The sequence below is a fragment of the Zea mays genome, chromosome 9 (assembly GCF_902167145.1).
Source record: "Zea mays cultivar B73 chromosome 9, Zm-B73-REFERENCE-NAM-5.0, whole genome shotgun sequence".
NCBI classification, from domain to species: domain Eukaryota; kingdom Viridiplantae; phylum Streptophyta; class Magnoliopsida; order Poales; family Poaceae; genus Zea; species Zea mays.
The window spans coordinates 121,944,363-121,967,227 of record NC_050104.1 but is presented as its reverse complement, the minus strand read 5'-3'; the positions used below and the strand labels follow the sequence as shown (position 1 = coordinate 121,967,227).

Below are 22,865 nucleotides of genomic sequence, written 5' to 3'. Positions count from 1 at the left end.
TTGGGTAGAAAGTCGGGGAAGTGAGAGCGTAGAAAATCCTCAGTCTCCCATGTAGCTTCTTCTGCTGAATGGTGACTCCACTGAACCTTGTGCATTCTGACCGACCTTGCCTGAGTTGATCTCTCCTTTTGATCTAATACCTTGACGGGGTACTCTTGGTAGGACAAGTCTGGGTCTATCTCAATAACCGGTTCTGGCAGTACTTCAGTGGGTAGGCGAACACATTTTCGCAGCTGAGATACATGGAACACATTGTGAACTGCTGACATGTGAGGTGGCAATTCCAATTGATAGGCAACGGGTCCACAAGCCTCCTTGATCTCGTAGGGTCCAATATAGCGAGGAGCTAACTTGCCCTTGATCCCGAATCTCTAGACACCCTTGGTGGGTGATACCTTAAGATAGACATGATCTCCCACCTCAAACTGTAGAGGCTTCCGCCTCTTGTCATGATAGCTCTTTTGCCTAGCCTGAGCAGCTTCTAGGTTCTTCTTGATGATCCGGACCTTTGCCTCTGCCTCAAGTACCAAGTCTGGCCCAAAAATTTCCCTTTCTCCTGCTTGAGACCAATTTAGTGGGGTCCTACACCTTCTCCCATATAAGGCTTCAAAAGGTGCCATCTTCAGACTGGACTGATAGCTGTTATTGTAAGAAAACTCTGCCAAAGACAGACACTTGTCCCAATCCTTCCCATAATGTAGTACACATGCTCGCAACATGTCTTCCAAAATCTGATTTATCCTTTCTGTCTGGCCATCTGTTTGATGATGGTAGGCTGAGCTTCGTATGACATGGGTCCCAAGGGATTCCTGCAATTGCTCCCAAAATCGTGCCACAAATGGTGCTCCTCTGTCCGAGACTATAGTCCTTGGTATCCCATGCAGACGAACTATTTGGTCAATGTAGATCTCTGCATACTTCTCTGTCCTGTGGGTGGTGTGCACTGGTAAGAAATGTGCAGCCTTTGTCAGTCTGTCCACAATAACCCAAATAGAATCATGGTGCCTGGATGTATTGGGTAATCCCACTATAAAGTCCATGCAAATGTCCTCCCATTTCCAAGATGGTATGGGAAGGGGTTGCAAAGGGCCGGCTGCCTTCAAATGACTAGCTTTGATTCTCTGACAGGTATCACACTCGGAGATGTACTTGGCAATTTCCCTCTTCATTCTGGTCCACCAATATAAAGATCTGAGATCATGGTACATCTTGTTGCTACCAGGGTGCATGGAGAATTTGGAAAGGTGAGCTTCATCTAGTATCTTCTTTCTGAGCTCAGGGTCCTTGGGAACAACCACTCTATCTCCAAACCATAGAATTCCCTTGCTGTCCTGTCGGAAACACTTGTATTTCTCTGCCCTTTGCTTGACCATTTCCTTAATCATTTGGACACCCTTATCCTCAATCTGTGCCCTTACTATTTGCTCTTGCAATGTGGGTTCCACCGAGATATAACTTAAGTCACCCGAAGAAACAACTTCCAGGTTTAGCTTGCACAACTCATCGCACAGGGTGGTGACTCTTGCATCCATGCTCATACAATTGCACTGGGCTTTTCTGCTCAAGGCATCTGCCACAACATTTGCTTTGCCCGGATGGTAATGCACTTCCAAATCGTAGTCCTTGATTAACTCCAACCATCTCCTTTGCCTCATGTTCAGATCTGCCTGAGTGAAGATGTACTTGAGACTCTTGTGATCAGTGTAGATGTTACAGTGAGCTCCCATCAAGTAGTGCCTCCATATCTTAAGAGCATGAACCACAGCTGCCAATTCCAGATCATGTGTGGGGTTGTTCTGCTCATGGGGCCTGAGTGCTCGTGAAGCATAAGCAATGACTCTGTTCTCTTGCATCAAGACACATCCCAATCCGGTACCAGAAGCATCACAATAAACTTCAAATGGCTTGGTGTTGTCCGGTTGAGCTAGCACTGGGGCTGTTGTCAAATGCTGCCTCAAGGTATGAAAGGCATCTTCGCACTTCTGGCTCCAAACATACTTGACTCCTTTCTTTAACAGTTCAGTCATTGGTTTGGCAATTCTAGAAAAATCCGGGATAAATCGTCGATAATACCCCGCCAATCCCAGAAAACTCCGAATCTGCCTCACTGTAGTCAGGGGTTTCCAATCCATCACCTCCTGCTCCTTCTCAGGATCAACTGATATCCCATCCTGAGAAATTGTGTGACCCAAGAATTTGATTTTCTTCAGCCAGAACTCACACTTAGACAACTTAGCATACAACTGATGGTCACGTAGTCTCTGAAGTACAGTATGCAAATGTTTGGTGTGCTCGGCTTCATTCTTGGAATAAACCAGAATGTCATGATGATAACGACCACGAACTTGTCTAACTCTGGCATAAATACTGAGTTCATCAAGTACATGAAATAAGTCGGGGCATTGGTCAGCCCGAAAGACATCACCAAAAACTCATACAGCCCATATCTGGTAGAAAAGGCCGTCTTGGGAATATCGCTGGCACGGATCTTGATTTGATGGTAACCTGAGCGAAGGTCTATCTTGGAGAATACCTTGGCTCCTACCAACTGATCAAACAGAACATCAATACGGGGCAGTGGGTATTTGTTCTTGATAGTCACCGCATTGAGAGGGCGGTAGTCAACACACATCCTCAAACTCTCGTCCTTTTTCTTCACAAATAAAGCTGGACATCCCCATGGTGAAGTACTTGGGCGAATAAACCCCTTGTCCAATAACTCTTGCAATTGCTTCTTCAATTCTGCCAATTCCGCGGGAGGCATCCTATAGGGTCTCTTGGAGATAGGAGCAGTCCCGGGTTGCAACTCAATTGCAAACTCAATGTCTCGGTCAGGTGGCATCCCTGACAATTCATCCGGAAAAACATCCGGGTAGTCACGGACCACTGTGATCTTTTCCACTGGGGAATCTATCATGACGAAGGCACAAGAACGGGTACAACCCTGGTCAGGCAGATATAATGTAGTTTCACCACAAGTTGGTGAGTGCACCTCAATGGCCCTAGCTGCAATATCAATCACAGCCTGATGTTTGGTCAACCAGTCAGTTCCCAATATGATATCCACACTATCCAAACCCAAAATGAGGAGGTTGGTTTTAATTATCAGACTACCAAACTTTATAGGCACATTCTTGTTGATTTGGTAGGTGGCAACCCTGCCTCCTGGTGTTGAAATTGTGATACCTCCATTGGTGTGGTGAAAAGGTAATTGGCACTTGGCACTAAATTTGGCACTGATAAAACTATGCGAAGCACCAGAATCAAAAAGAATAATAGCAGGATAATTCAAAACTATAAAAATACCAGTCATGACGGGTGCTCCCTCTGGAATATCAGCCATGGTGGTGAAGTTCAGCCTGCCTTGCCTCACTTGCACCTTCTGCCTCTTCCCTTGGTTCTGATTAACATTTTGCCCCTGCCTCTGCTAGTTCCGGGGGCAATTCTTGGCATAGTGTCCGGTGTTGCCACATGTGAAGCACCTGTTGTCATTTGCCTGGCGGTACTGCTGCTGCTGCTGATTGCTCCTCTGAGCTAGAAACTGGGTGCGGTTGGGTGCCTGCTGCTGCTGCGGTCGGATCACCCATCTCCCCTGCTGCTGCTGAGGTCCCCTGTTCTGAGTGTCGGATACAATCCTGAAGCGCTGTGGCTGAGCTGAAGGCCCTGCCACAGGGGTCTTCCTCTTCTTCTCCGCCTGTCGAGCTGTAATGCAGTCCTCCTGGGAGATAGCCATGTTGACCAACTCATTGTAACTGTTGGCCCTGACAGTGTTGAGACGGTCACGGAGCTTGGTGCTGAGCCCCCTCCTGAACTTGTCTCTCTTCTTCTCATCCGTATCTGCGTGATACCCAGCATACTGGCACAAGTCATTAAAAGCCTGGGCATACTGCAACACTGTCCTGTTGCCCTGAGTGAGTGCCAAAAACTCATTGAGCTTCCGGTCCATAATCCCGGCTGGTATATGGTGTCCCCTGAAAGCTGCCTTGAACTCTCTCCACTCCACCTCTCGGTCCTCTGGCTGCATAGCAAGAAAATGATCCCACCAAGTCCTTGCAGGTCCGCGAAGCTGCTGGGTGGCGAACCTGACTTTGGTGACCTCTGAGCAAGCTCCATGGAGTAGTGGGAATTTGGATTCCACCACTCGCAACCACACGTCTGCATCAAGTGGGTCCTCTGCCCTTGTGAACAATGGAGGCTGGGTGCTGAAAAATTCCTGGTAGGTGGCTGCCGCGGGATGACGCTGATGGTCTCCACCACCATAGTGCTGAGGTGGTGGCTGACGCTGAGCTAGCTGCCTCAAAATCTCATTCTGCTGAGCCATGAGCTCCTGCAGAGTGGGAGGTGGTGGCGGCGGTGGAGGAACGTGCTCATTCTGGCCACGACGCTGCCTCCCGGCCATATGAAAAACCACATACTTAACACCTTATTTCCAAGTTCAAGATTTTATTGCGGAGAAAAGAGTCAGAAACAAAATGATAGACTCCAACTTCAACAAAAGGATTTTAAAAAGGCATAAATTCTTCCTTCCAAATTTAAACTGATGACAGCATCCATCAACAAGCTTCCAAGAGGGTTTAGCACGATTACATCAATTGTCCCAAAATGACTCAACTCTATCTAGCCTAGTACCCCAAGGGTGCAAAAGCTAAGCTAGCTGCGAGGAGTCCTACCATCACCAACGTCTAACTCTATCCTGAACACCTAGTGAGCGAACGAGACAACACTCGACTCGGGGGATGGTGGTCTCCCTGAGCCAGCAGTGTCCAAACTAGAGGCAGGCTCATCTCCTCCCTCGATGTCGGCTTCCTCGTCAGCCTCCTGGTGATGCATATCCAGGTGCTCATTAGCTTCGGCAAGCTGCTGCTGAGTGTTGATAAGCTGGTCCTCTAGAACCTCGATGGTGTTCTCCCTGGTGCCCACTAATTCCTCCAACTCTTGGATATCAGTGGATAGCTGCTCCACCTGCAAGTCCTTCTCCACCATCTCTTGGGACAAGTCAACCACGAGTTCCTCTCTGTTGTCCAAGGTGATCTTGGTAACCTCCAATAACACCATCAGATGGGACATTGCCTCACCGCGCATTACTTGCAGACGGTACAGCGCATTCATGCACCGTACGGTCAAGTGCGCAGTCTGTCCGGGGTAGATGGCCCAGATGTCCTTGGCATGCTCCACCCGATCCTTCCACATTGGGTCGTCCTCCTTCTCGGCGGGGAATAAGCCAATGGGGTGGGTAGACAGCTCCAACGGATGGAATCCGCAGAAAGTGGTCAACCCATGCAAGGCAATCGCCTCGATGGTGTCCTCAGCTCGGTATCCAAAAGACTCGGAGTCCAAAGAGCGCCAGCCTGGCTGCAGGGGATGAGGCTCCAAAGTCATCCTCACCCTACAGCGGGGCACTCGGTGCTTCTCGAACTGCTGCACCGCGTACTGAGGAGGCGTCGTGTATCCGGCCCCCTGAAGTACCTCCCACAAAATGCGGGGAAAGCCCTCTCGTGCAAGTCCGTCAGTGTGGGACAGTGCATTTCCGTCATCGGAGGATCCATGGGAAGTCATCTGTGTACGGTTAAGCGTAAGTAAAAGAAAAAAAAGAGTTATAAAAAGAACAAGAAAAATAAAACTCAACCCCTTTCTCTAGTTAAAATAAAATGGTACTGGGAACTTCGTTGATTGTTATCTTGTTTTTAAGTCCTTACTTAGTTATCCATTTGCTTAATTAAGAATGCATGCATGCTCGTCCTGAACGACCTCACAATAAGATAAAAGGAATCGGGAAGAACTCCCATCCTGTAAAAGTGGCCTATAGGGCCTAGTTACTTAGCCACCTAGCTACCCTTCTATTACCCTAAGGCTTCACGTCCTAGGTCTATCCTGCTCGTCCTACTATCTATCCAACATTGTTTCTACCAAGTTTTACTTTAGAAAACGATGGTATTCACATTTTATTGATTCCTCTGTGGTGGTACAAGCTCTGATACCAGCTGTGGCGGAACTGCCCGAATTATTCCAACTTAAGTGCCTAAGCCCCGCCTTAGAGGCTAGACCACACTTAAATGGGAATAACCCATCAATCCCTCGGATCTAGTCCGACACGGCCACTGACAGGATCAAGTACCACAATCTCACTCGATGGTGAGTCATAGAGCAAATACAATAAAGCATAAAACCATGCATGAAAGGGGTAGTAAGTTATTACATCATCATAGAAGTTTTGCAAAAGTAACCATCATTGTTCGAAGTGCAGCGGAAATAAACTAACGGTAAATAAATAGAGAGATGGGGAAGCCTGTCCCATCACTCCTCATGCTCCTCCTCAGCCGAGGTAGGGTCCCACTCGACAGTCCAACCCGGTGGCAAGATGGACGGCCAAGCCACTCCAGCAACCATGTCCTCCAGAGAACCTGTAAAAAATTATGCCACAAGCAAGGCTGAGTATACTAATACTCAGCTAGACTTACCCGGTGTGAGGAGTCTACTCCTCTACCTCTAGACATGCAGCTGTTTGGCTGTGGGGTTTGGTTGCCAAAAGCACTAGCTGAGTTTCTAAATCAAGTTTTTAACTTTGTCAAATTTAAGTGTGACTCTCTTAAGGCTAAAGATGTACTATCTATTCATACATGGTAGCAAGCATTATTATCAATCAACAGCTTACATCAACTCATCATATTTCCACTTGTTACTCAATGTAGCAGCATGGATCAAGCAGTCTCATTAGCTGCGAGAAGCAGACGATTCGAATCGAGTTTTTATCCTTGCAAGGTAAACCTAAACACACGACATGTAGGGGCACTCCGTCCCCACACACATCAACCGTCCCCATCGATTCCCTGGCAACAGATCAGGGCTCACCGCCTTGGCGTACAACGCCTCACTGACCCCGACTGCCGTCGTGCAGTGACCGCACTTGTACCCACCATAACCGGAATGGGAGACCTTGTCTCAGGTCGCGTGAGGGGATATGTCTGCGGGCAGGTTCACTCAGGTACTAGGCTTACCGATTTACCATATTTCTCGGTATGTGTTTAGTACGTTCAAACACTTGACTCACGGTACCACACCTTAATCCTTATTCCAATTTTTATCTCGTGGACAACCAATCCCCATGGATTGTTGTCCACATATCAACACCATTATGATAGAAAGTGGATACAACCAATTTCCTGACCTCGCGCGAGTGCTAGAAAAATCACTCGACTTCTACCGAGATCCTAATTAATAAAGCAGCTACTCGACTTAGCATACTAGTATTCATCTCAATGGGGTCCCTGAGATCATGCAACTAGGGTTTCAAACAACTCCTACACTTAAGTGCACAATCAATCCTACAATCATTAAGTATATTAAAATAGCATAATTAACAGGTTATGCATAAAACCAGGGCTTGCCTTCCAAAGCAGTGGCAGGCAGGTCCTCTGGTGCAGACTCTGGTGCTGGATCCAGTGCTACCTCCTGAGCAGCTCCTTGCTCCGGCACGAGGACGTACTCTCCGTCAGCAAGGTTACAGTCTATCGAAATGCAATGAACATGTATGTCATGATTATGCAAGATTTAATAACATTATGCTAAAAAGAACTACGTCAAGAAGTGACTTAGGGTTTCTTAGTCATGCGAGGCTCCAAGTGGTTTATACTTATTACCTTTTAGTCTTAGGTTTCCATTGAAGATAACATAGTGGACTTGTATTGCCTTTATATATTTCAGTGGACAAAATTACAAGGGTTTTGGATGGCACTAATTATCCTTATTCATTTTTTTCCTCACTTTAATTTCTTCTTATGATTTCTAGTGTAGGTTTGAACTATGACAGTGTTTTAAAAATTTCCAAAAATTCTGTAAAAAGTACAGTGGGTTGCCATTTGCCATTCTAGCCTGTTTTAAGAATTTGAGGCTTAAAGTACAAAGGCTAGGCTTTAAACAAAAATAACAAGAGTTATGCAAAATGGGCCACTTTACACTACATCTCTTAGTTAGGGGTGGGTTCTGTCCTAATGGTTATTTTTGCTGGCATCCAATAGTAATAATAGGCTTCTGTGCTAAAATCACAGAAAACTAAGGGGTGGTTATTTAGTTATGATTTTCTTAAGTTTAATGTCAAAAAGGCACTTTCTACTACATTATTATTTGAAAAATGTCAAACAACAGATTTCATATTTTTCCTAAGTTCTCATTAATAAAACATTAGTTATCCCAAGGGTGGGGGGTGTTTTTACCTTGGGGTTATTTTTGTAGGGTTTTTCTAAGTTATCCTTATCTTATTAAAATAAAAGGTATCCTACTTATTTTATACTAAAACAGGGCATGATATATTTTTCCAGTGAACTACCTTGAATAAGTATCTCAACAAAAATAGAGGTGTTCTCTGGTTCATTATTTATACCCCCTTTTCTATTTTTCTTAATCCTAAGCATATTGCAAAATAAGGGGTAAAGACTAACTTATTGGGGTGGACAGAGAGGTTTAATATTTTTAAACAGGTCAGTAGGTAGATATAAACTTCTCCAAATTTTTCTAACCCTAGCCAAATAGCACAACTATGTTTCTTTCTATTATTGAGCTTTTGGCTAAAACTATCATTAAATCAGAACTTTAAAGTTTTCTATAGTACCAAGGGGTTTTATATTTTTCTTAAGTAGGTTACATTAATTAAAGTCTGGCAAAATTGGTTTGACCAAATTTGGATGAACTAAACTGAAGTTATGAGTTTTTAAAGTTTCTGTTCAAATTAAAAACAGACTTAATAAAGGTTTTCTGGAAAAACAGTTTACACCGAGGTCCCTGGGTTTAAACTAAATCAACCTTCGCAATTCTACCCTTGCACCACTATTCCCCTGTGTCTCTGACATTTCACAAAACCCCCTGACCTTCTCTCCCTCTCACCCACAGTCCTTCCCCCAATGCAAACAGTAACCGCGGGAAAGAAAAGGGTGGCGCGGCTTACCGGCGGCGAGGGAGGTCCGGCGAAGGGCAGGGTTGGCTCGGGGAGACTCTGGTGGTCACGTCGAGGTACGGCTTGACGTCAGGGATGGCCAGAATCGCTCGGTCCACGCGCGCAGGCGGGTGTTCTCGTCGGCGGCGAGCGTACCGGCCAAACCACGGCGAACTGGTTCAATCCAAAGGCACGGTGAGCTTCACGGGGTAACGTAGTGACCGTGTGCACAAGGAATCGAAGGATGATTGAGTGGATTACCCGGTCCACGTACTCCGGCGGGGTTGAGAGCTCCGGTGAGCGTGGATTGGCCTCTCCGGCGAAGCAAACTCCGATTCCTCGCTCGGGGAGCTTCACGGAGGTGTGCACAGTCTTCTCCGAGGGCTGGACGGGGTTGGGAATGGATCTATTGGCCGATCTACGGTGGCAGAGGATCGGGCGGCCGTGGACACGCTGCGCACGGGCAAACGGCGGCGAGCTGAGCTCCGGTGAAGTTTGAGTGTGCGCGGAAGAGTACAGTCGACGCCTGGGAGGGCTTTATAGGCGCGGGCACGGGCCATGGCGCTGGCTTGGCTTGGGCGCGGCGCTGGGCATGCCGGGGCGCGCGCGGGCGTGCTCTGGCGCGGGCAGAAGGCGTCGAACACGTGGAGGTGTGTTTCTTCCATTGTTCAAACACGTGCAGAGATCACAAACGTGCGAATCTTGCCATGAATCCGGCGCAGACCTCTTCCTGGCACCTAGGGCTATCTCTCATGTGTGAGTTCCAATGGAGGATACGCCCTAGATCAAGAGATAGACGGGCACCAAATCTGGCTTGTCTCACTGCCCACATCGCGACAAAACTGATGCCAAGACCTGTCAAACGTCAAAGTCTCGGTTTCCACTTTTTCCAGGGGGTGCCTTAGGTGGTATGCCACATTTTTGGTATAGATCCTAAGTGGTTTTGGTGCCATCTTCAAAGTGAACACGGTTGATCTTTAGATTAGGGTTAAAAATTGGACTTAGAGAGAAATAGAGAGCTCTAGCCCTCTCTCCACTTGGAGATTTGAATTGGGGTTTCTCCAGGGGTCTTTTGCAATATTACCCTCCCCTAATTGATGGTTATAAGGTTAGTTAGGGCTTTGCTAAAGATCATTCATGTTTTGCATCTTGCTTACTCTCTTTTCCCCCCCTTAACCAGGGTATGGGAGATAGGGTTTAGGAGGGCCTAGGGTTCTTTCCCCCTCTTATCCAAGGTAATAAGTGTGCAAGGGTTTGATTAATACTTCTTAGGCCATTAACAACTTGATTAACACAATACCTCCAAGGTTCTTATATGTTCCCTTAAGTCTCTACCACATGTGATCACAGCCTTTAGTGCCAAGGTGGGCTCTAGCCAAGGTAACACCTGGGGTGTTACATACGCTTTCCGTATGCATGTGTGCAAGATTTCAAGCCAACCCTAAGGAAGCTCACCTTACGGCCGTAAAACGAATCTTGAGATATTTAGTTTATACTCCTAAGTTTGGGCTTTGGTATCCTCGGGGATCCACATTTGATTTAATTGGTTATTCCGATGCCGATTGGGCGGGGTGTAAGATTAATAGAAAGAGCACATCGGGGACTTGCCAGTTCTTGGGAAGATCCTTGGTGTCTTGGGCTTCAAAGAAGCAAAATTTCGTAGCTCTTTCTACCGCCGAGGCCGAGTACATTGCCGCAGGCCATTGTTGCGCGCAGTTACTTTGGATGAGGCAAACCCTTAGGGACTACGGTTACAAATTAACCAAAGTTCCTCTTCTATGTGATAATGAGAGTGCAATCCGCATGGAGGATAATCCCGTTGAGCATAGCCGCACTAAACACATAGTCATTCAGTATCATTTTCTAAGGGATCACCAACAAAAGGGAGATATCGAGATTGCATACATTAACACTAAAGATCAATTAGCCGATACCTTTACCAAGCCACTTGATGAACAAACCTTTAACAAACTTAGGCATGAGCTAAATATTCTTGATTCTAGGAATTTCTTTTGACGTCTTGCATACGTAGCTCATAAATATACCTTTGATCATATCTCTTTTATATATGCTATGACTAATGTGTTTTCAAGTGAATTTCAAATCAAGTCATAGGTGTATATTGAAAGGGAATTGGAGTCTTCGGCGAAGACAAAGGCTTCCACTCCACTCCATAACTCATCCTTCGCCGACGCTCCGAGCAACTCTCCGACTTTGGTATAATATTCACTCATTTCTTTTTGCCAAAGGAGAGAAAGTAGTTTCCAAAGGGCTTATTTCACTCAAAGTATCCGTTTTTGGCGATTCATGCCAAAGGGGGAGAAAGTATTAGCCCAAAGCAAAAAGGACCGCACCACCACCTAATTTTAAAACTAATGATTTTCGAATTGGTATCCTATTGTGTTCAAAAGGGGGAGAAAGTAATATTTTCAAAATTGATATCTTAAAACCCTCTTGAACACTAAGAGGAGATTTCATTGAGGGGGAGTTTTGTTAAGTCAAAGGAAAAGCATTTGAAACAGGGGGAGAAAATTTTAAATCTCGAAAATGTTTCTCAAACTTTTATTCATTTACCTTTGATTATTTGCAAAAGAACTTTGAAGAGAATTTACAAAAGAATTTGCAAAAACAAAACAAGTGGTGCAAGCGTGGTCCAAAATGTTAAAAATAAAAAAAACAATCCATGCGTATCTTATAAGTATTTATATTGGCTCAATTCAAAGTAACCTTTGCACTTACAATTTTGCAAACTAGTTTAATTATGCACTTCTATACTTGCTTTGGTTTGTGTTGGCATCAATCACCAAAAAGGGGGAGATTGAAAGGGAATTAGGCTTACACCTATTCTCTAATACATGCTTGTCTTCAACAATCATGTTATGCATAATAATACATGCTTTCATTATGTCACCTAATGTTTCCTGATCCCAAAAACGAGCCGGCCCACGAACAATAGCAAAACGGGATTGTAAAACTCCAAATGCACGTTCGACATCCTTCCTTACAGCTTCTTGGGCTTTAGCAAAATATTTTCGCTTATTCCCTTGTGGTTCTGGTATAGTTTTGACAAAGGTTGCCCACGATGGATATATTCCGTTAGCTAAATAGTAACCCATGTGAAAGGGAATTAGGCTTACACCTATTCTCTAATTGATTTTGGTGGTTGAATTTCCCAACACAAATAATTGGACTAACTAGTTTGCTCTAGTCTATAAGTTCTACAGGTGCCAAAGGTTCACAATAAGCCAATAAAAAGACCAAAAAAGGGTTCAAACAAAGAGAGCAAGGGACAACCGAAGTGTGCCCTGGTCTGGCGCACCGGACTGTCCGGTGTGCCACCGGACAGTGTCCGGTGCACCAGGGGACTCCAAGCTAAACTTCGCACCTTCGGGAATTCTCAGAGGCGCTTCACTATAATTCACCGGACTGTCCGGTGTACCACCGGACAGTGTCCGGTGCCCCAAGGGAGACCAACTCTGAACTCGCCAGCTTCGGATTTCCGCTCCGCTAAAATTCACCGGACATGTCCGGTGCACACCGGACTGTACGGTGTGACAGCGGAGCAACGACTACTTCACGCGCAACGGTCAACTGCAACGCATTAAATGCGCGCCTGCACGCGCAGAGGAGCAGGGCACGCGCGGGTGGCACACCGGACAGCCTACAGGGCCTGTCCGGTGCACCACCGGACAGCCAGGCGGGCCCACAAGACAGAGCTCCAACGGTCGAACCCCAACGGTCTGCTAACGTGGCTGGCGCACCGGACAGTGTCCGGTGGCGCATCGGACTGTCCGGTGCGCCATGCGTCTGCAGCCTTCCAACGACCACTTTGTGGTGGTTGGGGCTATAAATACCCCAACCACCCCACATTCATTGGCATCCAAGTTTTCCACCTTCCAACTACTTACAAGAGCTAAGCATTCAACACAAGACACACCAAAGTGATCAAATCCTCTCCCAATTCCACACAAGGCTTTAGTGATTAGTGAGAGAGATTTGTTGTGTTCTTTTGAGCTCTTGCGCTTGGATTGCTTCTTTTTCTCATTCTTTCTTGCGATCATCTCAATTGTAATCAAGGCAAGAGACACCAATTGTGTGGTGGTCCTTGCGGGAAGTTTGGTTCTCAACTGATTGAGAAGAGAAGCTCACTCGATCCGAGGGACCGTTTGAGAGAGGGAAAGGGTTGAAAGAGACTCGGTCTTTGTGACCACCTCAACGGGGAGTAGGTTTGCGAGAACCGAACCTCGGTAAAACAAATCCGTGTGTCACACTCTTTATTCATTTGCGATTTGTTTTGCATCCTCTCTCTCGGACTCGATTATATTTCTAACGCTAACCGGCTTGTAGTTGTGATTAAGTTTGTGAATTTCAGATTCGCCCTATTCACCCCCCCTCTAGGCGACTTTCACCATGGTATAGTCATGTCCGTTGATGTTGTAGTAAACTTGTGGAGCTTGCCCTTCAGCAAGTTTTGAAAATAGTGGCGACCGGTGAAGAACATTGATATCATTGTGCGACCCAGGCAAACCAAAAAATGCATGCCATATCCATAGATTTTGTGAAGCAACAACCTCTAATATAATTGTAGGCTCATGTAAATGGCCTGAATACATGCCGTGCCATGATGAAGGACAATTCTTCCACCTCCAGTGCGTACAATCTATAGAACCAAGCATTCCAGGAAATCCTCTTTCTTGTCCAATTGCAAGTAACCGAGATGTATCCATTTCATTAGGTGCTCTCAAATATTCATTCCCAAACACTTTAATAATTGCCTTCACGAACTTTTTCAGGCTCTCTATAACCGTACTTTCTCCGATACGAACATACTCATCTGTAGCATCCGCAGCTACTCCATATGTTATCATACGAAATACCGCGGTGACTTTCTGGAAACAACTTAATCCTGGTGTACTGGCTGCATTGAACTTGAACTTGAAGTAGTCATCATGATCTTCTACTGCAGCCATTATACGTTTAAATAGATTGCGACTCATTCTATACCTGGTCATCGAAAATATGAATAGTTAAATAATTTACGCATGATCCAAAATAGATAAACAAACGATAATTATACCAACCTTCGTCTGAAATCAGTTAAGCTAAACGTAGAATTGTCTGCTAAGTAATCTTGATACATTCTTGCATGTCCTGCTTGTCTGTCTCAAAATTTAACTAAATGTCCGGGGATAGATCCACCATGCTTTCTTTTACTGTGTGAAGGCTGACGAAAGATATGATACTCGGCGAAACTAATTTCGTCATCATTGTCTAACGACGACTCAATCAATTGCAACAATGATTGTCGAATATTCATGGCTCTATGTCTGAGCCAGATGAAACCTAATCACATGTACTCTGATTAAATGGACAGGTCGGCTCCACATGATTTAATCGATAGCAAAAACAATAATCAATACATGTGGTCTTACATGAACTTTCCGGCGTCGACCTAGAATAATCAGCAGCGTCTGGGAAAAAATCAACGCCACGACGATCCCCTATGCCACCAAGTTTCAAGCAAACAATGAACTGTCCGAGCTGGGCTTCGGGCGAGTCGAGGGTGCGCCCGTTGCTGAGGAGGCCCTCGGGCGAGGCGTGAATTCACCTGGGACTACTGTTCTCGCCCGAGGCTGGGCTCGGGCGAGGCGAGATTGCGTCCCTTGAGTAGACGAAGCCTTGACCTGAATTGCGACCATCAGTCTCTGCAGCTTGTGCTGATGGTGATTACCAGCCGAGTTCAGGAGTGTTGGGGGTACCCCTAATTATGGTACCTGACACTAATTCCTAATGCTTTCAAGGTTGGGAAAGCCGATCCAACTCTTTTCACTAAGACTTGTGATGGTGACCTCTTTGTATGCCAAATTTATGTCGATGACATAATATTTGGTTCTACTAACCAACAGTCTTGTGAGGAGTTTAGCAGGGTGATGACACAGAAATTTGAGATGTCGATGATGGGAGAGTTGAACTACTTCCTTGGGTTCTAAGTGAAGCAACTCAAGGACGACACCTTCATCTCCCAAATGAAGTACACACAAGACTTGATCAAACGGTTCGGGATGAAGGACGCCAAACCCACGAAGACACCAATGGGCACCGACGGACATGTCGACCTCAACAAAGGAGGTAAGTCCGTTGATCAAAAGGCATACCGGTCTATGATAGGGTCTTTACTTTATTTATGTGCTAGTAAACCGGATATTATGCAAGCGTATGCATGTGTGCTAGATTTCAATCTGATCCAAGGGAGTGTCACCTTGTGGCCGTTAAGCGAATTCTTAGATATTTAGTTGCTACGCCTTGCTTCGGGATCTGGTATCCAAAGGGGTCTATCTTTGACTTGATTGGATACTCAGACTCTGATTATGCTGGATGCAAGGTTGATAGGAAGAGTACATCAGGGACGTGCCAATTTCTAGGAAGGTCCCTGGTGTCTTGGAGTTCTAAGAAACAAACCTCCGTTGCCCTATCCACCGCTGAGGCCGAGTACGTTGCTGCAGGACAGTGTTGCACGCAACTACTTTGGATGAGGCAAACCCTCCGGGACTTTGGCTACAATCTGAGCAAAGTCCCACTCCTATGTGACAATGAGAGTGCAATCTGCATGGTGGATAATCCTGTTGAGCACAGCCACACCAAGCACATAGACATCCGACATCACTTTTTGAGAGACCACCAGCAAAAGGGAGATATCGAAGTGTTCTATATTAGCACCGAGAACCAGCTAGCCGATATCTTTACCAAGCCTTTAGATGAGAAAACCTTTTGCAGGCTGCGTAGTGAGCTAAATGTCTTAGATTCGCGTAACTTGGATTGATTTACAACATACATGTGTTTAATGCCTTTGATCAAGTTACTTTATGCATTTATGAGATTTGTTGTTTACTTCTGGTGCTCAAGTTGTGCAAGGGATCCCTGGACCTCACAAGTCCATGTGTGAGTAATGCACATATTTAGGGAGAGAAGTGCTACAACTTGACCCTTTGAGACTAACATTTGTGCTTGAGTTTACTTGATGTAGTATCAAAGGTGAATTGAAAGGGAAAGGTGAACTTAGATCATGCAAAGACTTCCACTACACTCCGGTATTAACTCCAAGTTCATATCTACGCTCTTATTGCCTTTTTGCTCTTAATTGACAATTTTGGTGAGACAATAAGGTTAAAGGGCCAAGAATCATCCCGTTTTGGTGCTTAATGCCAAAGGGGGAGAAATTAAGGCCAAAGCAAATGGATCAGCTACCACTTGAGAACTTTTTATTTGTCAAAATACTCTTATTGTCAAAATTTGGTCTGTTGTGGGGAGAAGGTTTGATTATGGAAAAAGGGGGAGTTTTTGGCTCTTAATCATTTTTACTCTCGGATTATCTCTCTTTGTGCCCAAACAAATGTGTTTGACTTAGAGATAGGAAAATGAATTTGATTTGCAAAAACAAACCAAGTGGTGGCAAAGAACGATCCAAATATGTCAAATCTTGTCAAAGACTATTTTTGTTCTCAATTGCATTGATGCTGCACTTCTATTTGTTGATTTTTGATGTGTTGGCATAAATCACCAAAAAGGGAGAGATTGAAAGGGAAATGTGCCCTTGGGCCATTTCTAGTATATTTTGGTGATTAAGTGTCCAACACATATTAAGTAGGTTATTATATGCCAAATGATGAATGAAGTGCAAATCAACAAGAATGTATGTTTCTAAGACTTAGTACATTGATTTGGGTACTAATGTATTGTATCTAAGTGATAGAAACAGAAGAAAAAGGATTGGAAAGGAGTTGGCTGTGTACAACCAACTGCTGCTCGGTCTGGGTGCACCGGACAGTGTCCGGTGTGTCAGACTGGGTTCCGGCGAACTGGCCGCTCTCGGGAAAACTTCGGCGGTGTACGGCTATAATTCACCGGACTGTCCGGTGTGCCAACGGCCGCCAGCGCAACGGTCGGCCGCTAAATCCGCATGCGACGCGTGGCCCGCTCCAACGGTCGGCTGGGGGCACCAGACAGTGTCCGGTGCGCCAACCAGTGCGAAGTTGCAACGGTCGGTTGCGCCAGGAATGGAAGGAAATCGCGCACCGGACATGAACTGTGGTTGTCCGGTGGCACACCGGACTGTCCGGTGCGCCACCCGACAGAAGGCAACTTTGGCCTTCCAAGAATGCCTCCAACGACTCCTAGCTGCCTTGGGGCTATAAAAGGGACCACTAGGCGCATGGAGAAGTCACCCAAGCATTCCTTGATCATTTCTAAGCACCAAGACTCTATTCTAGCGCATTCGATTCTTTGAGATAGTGACTTGAGCTCCATTTGAGTAGAGAACTCCTCGAGTTGTGTTGTGAGCTCAAGTTGTGGCTTGTGTGCGTGATTGTGCTCTTGTTTTGAGTCTTGTGTGTGTTGCTCTCCCCTCCCTCACTTTCATGCTTTTTTGTGATCATCAAATTGTAAGGGCGAGAGGCTCCAAGTTGTGGAGATTCCTCGCGAACGGGAGAAAGTATAAGAAAGGAAAACAACGTGGTATTCAAGTTGATCATTGGATCACTTGAAAGGGGTTGAGTGCAACCCTCGTCCATTGGGACGCCACAACGTGGAGTAGGCAAGTGTTATACTTGGCCGAACCACGGGATAAATCACTGTGTCTTTTGTGTTGTCTTTCCTTGTGACCATTGTGTTTCACAAAAGATCGATCCTTAGCCACTTGGTCCTATTGCACTAACTCTTAACCAAGTTTTTGTGGCTACAAGTATTTGATTTTTACAGGATCACCTATTCACCCCCCTCTAGGTGCTCTCACACGTGCACAATTTACTAGTTGGTCAAGGACCCGTGGTCCAAACACCGACACTTCCTATCCTACTACTATTATATACAAAATTGCAAGTTCAAATTCGGTACACATATGGTGCACATGAACTAGTTAGAAGTATGAAATATAGCTCTATTATAAATTTAATTACATAGATAACTACTAATATATGAGACGAGTCTATTAAGTCTAGTTAGTCCATGATTCAATCATGTGATGCTATAATAAGCATTTGTTAATCATAGATTAATTAGGTCTAATAAATTTATCTCACTGTACATACTAAACTTTAGTTAGGGAAATAAACACCCCTACAAAGAAGGCAAACCTACTTGAGAAATGCAACTGTCATTGTATCAGTTAGCGGTTGTATGAATCCAACGTATATGTTTGATCCAATACAAATCATGTCTTCTCTATCCATAAAATCTATATTACTTTATTAAAAATCTAATATAGACACCTGGTGGTACCATGGCTCCACCCTCAGCGCCGACAATCTGGGCCCGTCCCACGTGTCTCGCCTCGGCGTCGTGCCCTATGGGCCCCACGCCCAGCGCTCGCAGCGCTCCCTCAGCTACTGAGCTGTGGACCCTAGCGTTCGCGTATACTGCGCCTGCACAGCACCCGACCCCGTCCACGTAAAAAAATAGTGTAGAGCGAGCACTCGAAAACACGCCCTTCTAGGGCAAAGTTGTTAGGCGTATCAATATGTTCATTACCAATATACAACATTGACGAGATGGCCGAGTTGGTCTAAGGCGCCAGATTAAGGTTCTGGTCCGAAAGGGCGTGGGTTCAAATCCCACTCTCGTCATTTTTTTTGTGTTTTATGCAAAATTAATTTTTAACCGTTTGACAAGATCAAATGTATCCGATTTTTTAGTTCTAACACTTTCACGAGCTCAACTGCTCAAGCGTTTCAAATATACTCTCCGCCAGTTTTCTCTATTTCGTCCAGTTTTATTTCTAACTTTTTGACGGCGTGAGTTTTATCCAATTTTTATTGCTAACCACTGAAGAGCTCAATTGCAAGTTCTTTTCTGCAGGCGTGGATTCAATTTCCACTCTCGTCAGTTTTAGCTTATTATTTTATGTTTTATTATTGTTGGGCTCAACTGATTACTGATTATAAGTGTTGTATATTTTGTACTTCAAGGTGCTGTTTTTTAGTTTGGAACTAATTTGCTAAGTATCTAGCTAATTGACTTGTTAATTTCTGTAGGCTGTATCAGTTTATCTTGACCCAGGAGCTTTGTTCACAATTTGAAAGCATTGGCATACGGAGTGCCAGAAGAGTTGTCTTCTGATCACTTACTCCCAGGATATTGTAGATGGAGTGCCTTTGTATGTTTCATCAAACTGCCTGCATGTTAAAGCTTTGAAATATGAACCTGCTGGTCATTCGTTCCATGCTGTAGCAATGAAGCTTCTTGGTCTTATATAGGCAGCATGAAGAAGAAACTGATGATCCCAGCGTCTCATAGGATCATAAAAGCCAAGATTTTAATACTGCTTCTGATACCTTTAGCGGCAAAGGGAAGAAGTCATCTGGTTGTCGACAACAGGATCACTATGCATTACTTGTGTTGGGGCACGAGAGGTTCTTGGCCACTGAAGATCAGATACGAAGAAGTTATCGGGGCATGGCTCTCAAACATCATCCAGATAAGCAGGCTTCATCGATTATTGTAGAGATAACAGAGGAAGCAAAGCAAGCAAAAAAGGATGAGATAGAGAATCATTTCAAGGCCATCTAGGAGGATTTATGATTCTACAAATGAGTTTGATGATAATGTCCCAATAGACTGTTCCCCACAAGCCTTCTTCAAGGTTTTTGGCCCAGCCTTCATGAGAAATAGACGTTGGTCAGTTATGTAGCCTATTCCTTCTCTAGGAGATCATACTACTCCTATAGAGGATGTTGATAAGTTCTACAATTTCTGGTACAACTTGAAGAGTTGGAGGGAATTTTCAGATGATGATGAGTATGACTTGGAGCAAGCTGAATCTCCTGAACATAAGAGATGGATGGAGAGACAGAATGCAATGCCACAGGAGAAGGCCAAAAAGGTAGAATATGCGCGGGTACGCACTCTTGTGGACAATGTTTATAAGAAAGACCCAAAAATCCAGATGAGGAAAGAGGAGCAGAAAGCTGAGAAACAGAGGAGAAAGGAGGCAAAGTATCTGACAAAGAAATTGCAAGAAGAGGAAGCAACCAGAGCTGCTGAAGAAGAAAGGGTAAGGAAAGAAGAAGAGTCCAAGAAAGTTGCAGAAGCCGCTCTACATCAGAAGAAGGTAAAGGAGAAAGAGAAGAAGCTGCTCCGCAAAGAGAAAACTCGTTTGTGCACTCTTGCAGCACCTGTGGTTGCAGATAGCCACTTTGGTATGTCAAAAGAAGATGTTGAATCAACATGTGCTTCACTTGATATGGAACAGCTGAAGAAGCTATGTGATGGAATGGATGGCAAGGATGCAGCTGAAAATGCCAGGATGATGAGCAATGCACTTCGCAATGAAAGTTCATCAAAGGAAGAGAAGAAAATTGAAGCAAATAGTGTGGAATGTCCTGGTGGCGCCGTGGTGGTCCTTCGGGCTGTGCCGGGCTTCTTCCGGTGGAGTCGATGCGGAGGCAAAGAGGAGCGGGCTACTGGCTTGGGCAAGAACATGTGGCAGGCATGGTGCTGAGTCGAGCGTAAGCCTTCACTAATGTCTATGTCAGTGGCGATGGTGGTGATGCCCTTGTGGCGTCGCTCTACCTGCTGGGGCACCATTGGGAGGCATCATGTTCCCTACTGCATGGGGCTCTGGAGGGTGTGAACCCTGTCCATCCGTGGACGTGCGACGGCGGCGCCATTGGCGTCGTGCCCTCCTTGGAGGCTCCACATCTGAGGCTCGTCTTAGTCAGGTAGTGGCGGTGGTTGGTTGGTGGTGTTGCTCGCGCGCAGCGGCAGAGCAGGTGCGCTTGATCCGTGTTGGCAGGGGGGTGCAGAGGAGCCATGGGTGATGGAGGTCTTGAGCTGATGCGCTTGGTGCGGTGGTGCCCACAGTGCCGGTGGGCGGTGATTTCTATGTCCTTGGCATAGGAGTGTGAGCCGGCGATCGACGCTCATGCGCCTGGCTTGAGGGTGATTTCCCTTGGTGGAGGAGTTTGAGGTGTCGCTCAGGCTTGCAGAAGCCTGCGGCTTTTGGCGTGGCACAGCGTTGACGACGGCAGCGCAGTTCGCGGCGGCTTCTTTCGATTCCTCTCCCAGTTTGTGGTGGTGTAGTGTTTTGTTGGGTGTGTTGTTTGTGTGGTGGTGGTGTTCGCTTCAGCGTGCTTCTCTGTTGTCGTCGTGCTGAGTTGGTATGGTGTCGGCGTGTTGATGTCCTAATCCACTCGTATGTTGCCTGTCGGTTCGGCTTGCAGAGTCTGAGCTGCTTGTCCATTGTGTCGAGCTCGGCAACGATAACTCTAGATGAGTTGTGTGTGGGATTGCCGTTCTCTAAGCTGTTTGTGTGCTCTGTATAGGTTTTGGGCCCGATTTTTCTTAAAACTGAGTTAATTCCATTTTTTTAAATGAAAGTCAGAGATCATGCCATTACGTTAAAAAAAGTAAGAGGTTGAGATTCTTAGTAAAGCAATCCAAAAGTATCCTAAGGGAACTTCTAGAAGATGGGAGGTTGTTTCAGAATTTATTAGGACTAATAGATCGGTTGAGGAAATTCGCAAGGCCGCCGAGAGTGTTCTTTTGTAGAAGCCAGACTCATCGAAAGCTTTCGACTCCTTCCTTGAGAAGTGCAAACAGGCCCAATCTATTGCTTCACCTCTTTGGACCCGAGATGAAATTAGTTCCTCAACTGAGGGAGCTAGGACTGCATCGTCAAAGGCCCCACAACCTGCGAGTAGCCAGACAGCCAATGGGAAAGCTGTCGTTGATCCTGTCCCAGATGAAGCACCATCTGTGGCTGATCCAGATGCCTGGACAGAGGCGCAGGTTCTGGCTCTACTCCAAGCTTTGAAGGCTTTTCCCAAGGATGCAAGCCAAAGATGGGAACGCGTGGCTGCTGCTGTCCCAGGTAAAACTGTAGTCCAGTGCAAGAAAAAGGTTGCAGCAATGAGAGATAATTTGCCGGAGCAAGAAAACTGGGGAATAGACTGAGAGGCATTACCTCACTCGAAGTACATTTTGCAAGGAAGATGGCGATATTATATAGATTGGGTTTAGCATCTTTGCTGGGGGCTACTGCTTGGTGCGGATAATTTTGTTATGGAACTGTGACGACTCATTTTTTATTGTGCCAGGCCACCAGAGTTGTTGTACTGTGGCTAGCCGTAGGATGATGCCTGTTGACGCTTTTTCGGAGCGCCAAACACTCAACAAGAACCGTGGCGGTGGAGGTGCCCTCTGCACAGGGGCGGACAGTCCGCGCGCAGGGGCCGTACGGTCCGCGGCCTGGTGCGAGGCGCGGCGGTGCTCTCTGCACAAGGGCGGACGGTCCGCGCGTACGCAGGGGCGGCGGAAGATCGTCGGCGGCGCCTGGATCTCGCTCCCGGGAGGGACCCCGTCGGTGAGGAGAGATTCTAGGAGTTGTCTAGGCTCGGGCCGGCCGACCTAGACTCCTCTAATCGACGTAGAGTCGAAGAGAAGCGGAGAATTTGGGGATCGAGTGGCTAAACTAGAACTACTCCTAATTGTACTAGAAATAAATGCGGAATAGAAGTTGTATTGATTCAATTGATCATTACAAATCGGCCGTATACCTCTCTATTTATAGAGGAGGGTGGCTGGACCCTTTACAAACAAACTTTCCGAGCTAATTCCAAGAATCTAGCCAACAAACACAGCAAAAAACTCGGAACCCTAATCTGTTATGCGCACGCGCGGACCGTCCGCCCTCTCTTTTTGGTGTCGAACATATGCCCCCTGCCTTTTGGTGGAGCTGAGCGAACCAAAAGCAACTAACTCGATGTATCACATCGGTTTTCTTAGGCATCTTGCCACTTACTAGGATGGTACGCAGTGGCATTGGTCCTAATGGTTGACTCAACAGACGTGACCCCTTTAGCTTTGATCGAATTGTCAGTCCCAACACCGCCGAGCGTCATACTGGTCCTGACCAATTCGTCACCTTGCTTTCATCACAACGGACGTG

The 22,865-nt window shown here is 46.0% G+C and overlaps 1 protein-coding gene, 1 non-coding gene and 1 pseudogene across 2 annotated transcripts; 2 read left to right on the top strand and 1 right to left on the bottom strand.

The window, feature by feature from the left end:
• Positions 1–11,774: 11,774 nt before the first annotated feature.
• LOC103640241 (uncharacterized) lies at positions 11,775–13,896 on the bottom strand. Its single transcript, XM_008662858.2, has 3 exons — positions 13,336–13,896; positions 11,878–12,045; positions 11,775–11,789 (listed from the first exon to the last, which is right to left on the bottom strand). Exons 1-3 carry the CDS (start codon positions 13,894–13,896, stop codon positions 11,775–11,777), a joined length of 744 nt encoding a protein of 247 aa, XP_008661080.2.
• A 4,566-nt stretch (positions 13,897–18,462) lies between these two features.
• TRNAL-AAG (transfer RNA leucine (anticodon AAG)) lies at positions 18,463–18,543 on the top strand. Its single transcript has one exon. It is a non-coding gene; the product is annotated as a tRNA-Leu (tRNA).
• Positions 18,469–21,866, top strand: LOC103640240 (dnaJ homolog subfamily C member 2-like; annotated as a pseudogene).
• Positions 21,867–22,865: the final 999 nt, after the last annotated feature.